Raw genomic sequence first — 3,230 nt, forward strand, 5'->3', positions numbered from 1 at the left:
TGCAGGAGCGCAGGTCAAACCCGCCAGGTGTGCGGCACTTGCCAGGCCGAGGCGGGCCGGTCCGCTGCCACGCCACCGCGACTGCCTCCCTCGTCGGCTCCTCGTACGCGCACCTCGCCGCGTGCACCGTGCACCGTGCAGGCTTCACACACGCCCACCGGATTAATTACCGCGCCCACGCACGTGCTTACGCGCGCTATGGCTTTTCACTTCTGCTCCGGTAGCTTCTGGGCCGTCGGCGTAAGTTACTTTCACGCTCATTTCCTATGTGGCTTGTGCCTAAATTAGCGTAATCTTCTTTGCTGTACGGATGATATATACCTAGTCAAGGAAAGCGGTAAAAGCAGCCGGAAACCTGCGGTCAAAAAAACCATAATGGCGGGAAATTATTTCTCCGCACGACACAGGAGCGCGCGTACGTACTCCTCCTCTCCACTATTGATGTCGTGCCGCCGCGGTCCCTTGGCACGGGCGGCCGCGTGACACGTGGTCGTGCACGGCGTATGGTAGGTGGCACTTGACTGACCCGTTACCCGTAGGCCGTAGCCGTAGACCTCACCTCACGCATGCACAGCCCCCCTCCCCCAAACCGGGTTCGGTACAGTACTCCTACGTGGGCCGAGCCGTTGAGTGCACCGCGCACCAGTCCCGCAATCATTTGTACTGGCCGTCTCCTCGTCCCGCCACGCGTCCCACTACCCCCCGTCGGACAGCAGCAGCCGCGCCGGGCCGGGACCCCCGCCCCGAGGCCGAGGCGCAACGCGTCCACCTGTCACAACGGCCTCACGCTGACCGTACAACCGCCCCATCTGCTCTATATATACCCCTCTCCCACACCTCATCATCACAAAATCATTCATAGAACCGCAAGAACACGGCACCACACGAAGAACAAGACTACTGACTGCTCCATCGCGTCGTCTCCTCCATCGATCGCGGCTTCATTCGCTTCTCCTCTTCCTCGTTCGTCTCCTCCGATCAGCTAAACCGCGCGCCGCGCCATGGGGAACCACAAGAAGCTGCTCCAGTTCCTGCGGCCGGACCCGGCGGTGGCGACGGCGCCGGCGAAGTCATCGTCAACGACGTCGGACGACGACGACTACTCCTACACGCCGGCGACGCCGACCACGAGCGCGAGCGCTAGCACGGCGGCGTCGCCGTACGCCGCGTCCCCGTGGACGCAGCTCCCGGGTCTCGGCGGCAGCGGCGCGGCGGAGGACGCCGCGACGACCAACAAGCAGCGGACGGGGCTCCTCGGCTCGCTCGTCAAGGAGGGCGGCGGCCACGTGTACTCGCTCGCCGCGGCGGGGGACCTGCTGTACACGGGCACGGACTCGCGGAACGTGCGGGTGTGGCGGGACCGCCGCGAGCTGGGCGGGTTCCGGTCGGGGAGCGGCCTCGTGAAGGCCATCGTGGTGGCCGCCGACGGCCGCATCCACACGGGGCACCAGGACGGGAAGGTGCGCGTGTGGCGGCGCGCGTCGTCGGAGAAGGGGGACGACCCCACCGGTGCCGTGCAGCACCGGCGCGTGGGGTCGCTGCCCCGGTTCCGGGACGTGCTGCGGAGCTCGCTCCGGCCGTCGCAGTACGTGCAGACGCGGCGGCGGCACAGCGGCCTCTGGATGCGGCACTTCGACGCCGTGTCGTCGCTGAGCCTGGACGCCGCGGCGGGGCTCATCTACTCGACGTCCTGGGACCGCACCTTCAAGGTGTGGCGGGTGTCCGACTCCAAGTGCCTCGAGTCCGTGTACGCCCACGCCGACGCCGTCAACGCCGTCGCCGCCGTGGGCTTCGACGCGCTCGTGCTCACGGGCTCCGCCGACGGCACGGTCAAGGTGTGGCGGCGCGGGGCGAAGACGAAGGCGGGGAACAACAGCAAGAAGAAGGGCCGCCGGGACGACGGGGACACGTGGCACACCATGGAGCGCGTGCTGCGGGAGGGCGACAGCGCGGTCACGGCCATCGCGGTGGCCGTGGAGGCCCGCGTGGTGTACGTCGGCTCCTCCGACGGCGCCGTGTCGCACTGGCAGTGGCGTCGCGGCGCGGCCCCCGGCGCCGCGCCTCGGAACGGCGGCTCGCTGCGAGGACACAAGATGGCCGTGCTGTGCCTCGCCGTGGCCGGCCGCGTCGTCGTCAGCGGGTCCGCCGACCGGACCATCAACGTGTGGCGCCGCGAGGAGGGCGCCGACCACGCCCGCCTCGCCGTGCTCACGGGCCACACGGGCCCCGTCAAGTGCGTCGCCATGGACGAAGAGGAGGTGGACGCCGCCGCCCCTCGCCGGTGGGTCGTGTACAGCGGCAGCCTCGACGGGTCCGTCAAGGTGTGGCGCGTCTCCGACTCGGACGGCGGCGGGGGCCTGACGACGTCGGCGACGACGACTCCCGCGCGCTACAGCTGGAAGGGCTCCTCGCCTTCGCCGCTGCGTTCGTGGACGCCCTACGCGGCGGCGCCGGAGCCGAGGCACATGGGCGCGGCGTGAGCGACAAATGCCGTGCCGCCGAGAGTAGAACGTAGCTAGCCTAGGCGGTACACGACGGTGTCCGTACGTAGAAAGTTCGATTTTTTATACGCCGTATCTACTTCGTAGTACGCATGGCGCTGTGTATTAGTAGTATTTTCTTTTATCGGCTGGTTGCAATGTTGTATTGCATTTGTAGCTAGCTGCCGCGCTGACGTGGCCGGCTGGGGTGTGGTTGGGATCTGGTCGGTGGCCAGTTGCGGCCGGTGGGCCCGGAAGATGGTGCGAGTTGGCCCAAGCAAGCTGCTGCCTGCTGGTGCTGGCACGAAAGTTAAAGGTGGGGAGGAAATTGGGAGGTTTGTAGTTGGAGATGTGAACGTTTTTTGTGTGGTTTTTGGACTTTTTCGGCTTGCGTTTGCTGGTTTGCAAGAAAAAAGATGTACATATTGATTTTACTTGTGGCTTGTGGGCAAAGGAAACAAGGAAAAAATGTTGCTTGCTCCCGTTTCATCGTCATCACGAGTTGGGTTGGCGCGATTGAATGCATCATCATCCATCTAGCTTTTCAACTTGTTCGTTGTTGGTTTCAGCCAGCACTTATCAACCGGCCAACAATATTTTCCTCTCACAATAAACCAGCATCAGCCAGGCTTATTAGTCCAGAAACCAATCAGCGAACATGCCGTTTGTATAGATTTCTGTTAGATCTTTGCCGTGAAACAACTTTTGAAAGAAAAAGGCACTCTTTCTTGTTTATTTAAGAAAGCAATT

At 63.8% G+C, this 3,230-nt stretch overlaps 1 protein-coding gene across 1 annotated transcript; it reads left to right on the forward strand.

The window, feature by feature from the left end:
• Nucleotides 1-851: 851 nt before the first annotated feature.
• Nucleotides 852-2,914, forward strand: LOC136534264 (protein JINGUBANG-like). Its single transcript, XM_066526719.1, has one exon. The coding sequence runs from the start codon at nt 1,002-1,004 to the stop codon at nt 2,478-2,480; it is 1,479 nt and encodes a 492-aa protein (XP_066382816.1). The 5' UTR covers nt 852-1,001; the 3' UTR covers nt 2,481-2,914.
• Nucleotides 2,915-3,230: the final 316 nt, after the last annotated feature.

This window comes from Miscanthus floridulus, unplaced genomic scaffold, assembly GCF_019320115.1.
Source record: "Miscanthus floridulus cultivar M001 unplaced genomic scaffold, ASM1932011v1 os_1719_1_2, whole genome shotgun sequence".
NCBI lineage: Eukaryota > Viridiplantae > Streptophyta > Magnoliopsida > Poales > Poaceae > Miscanthus > Miscanthus floridulus.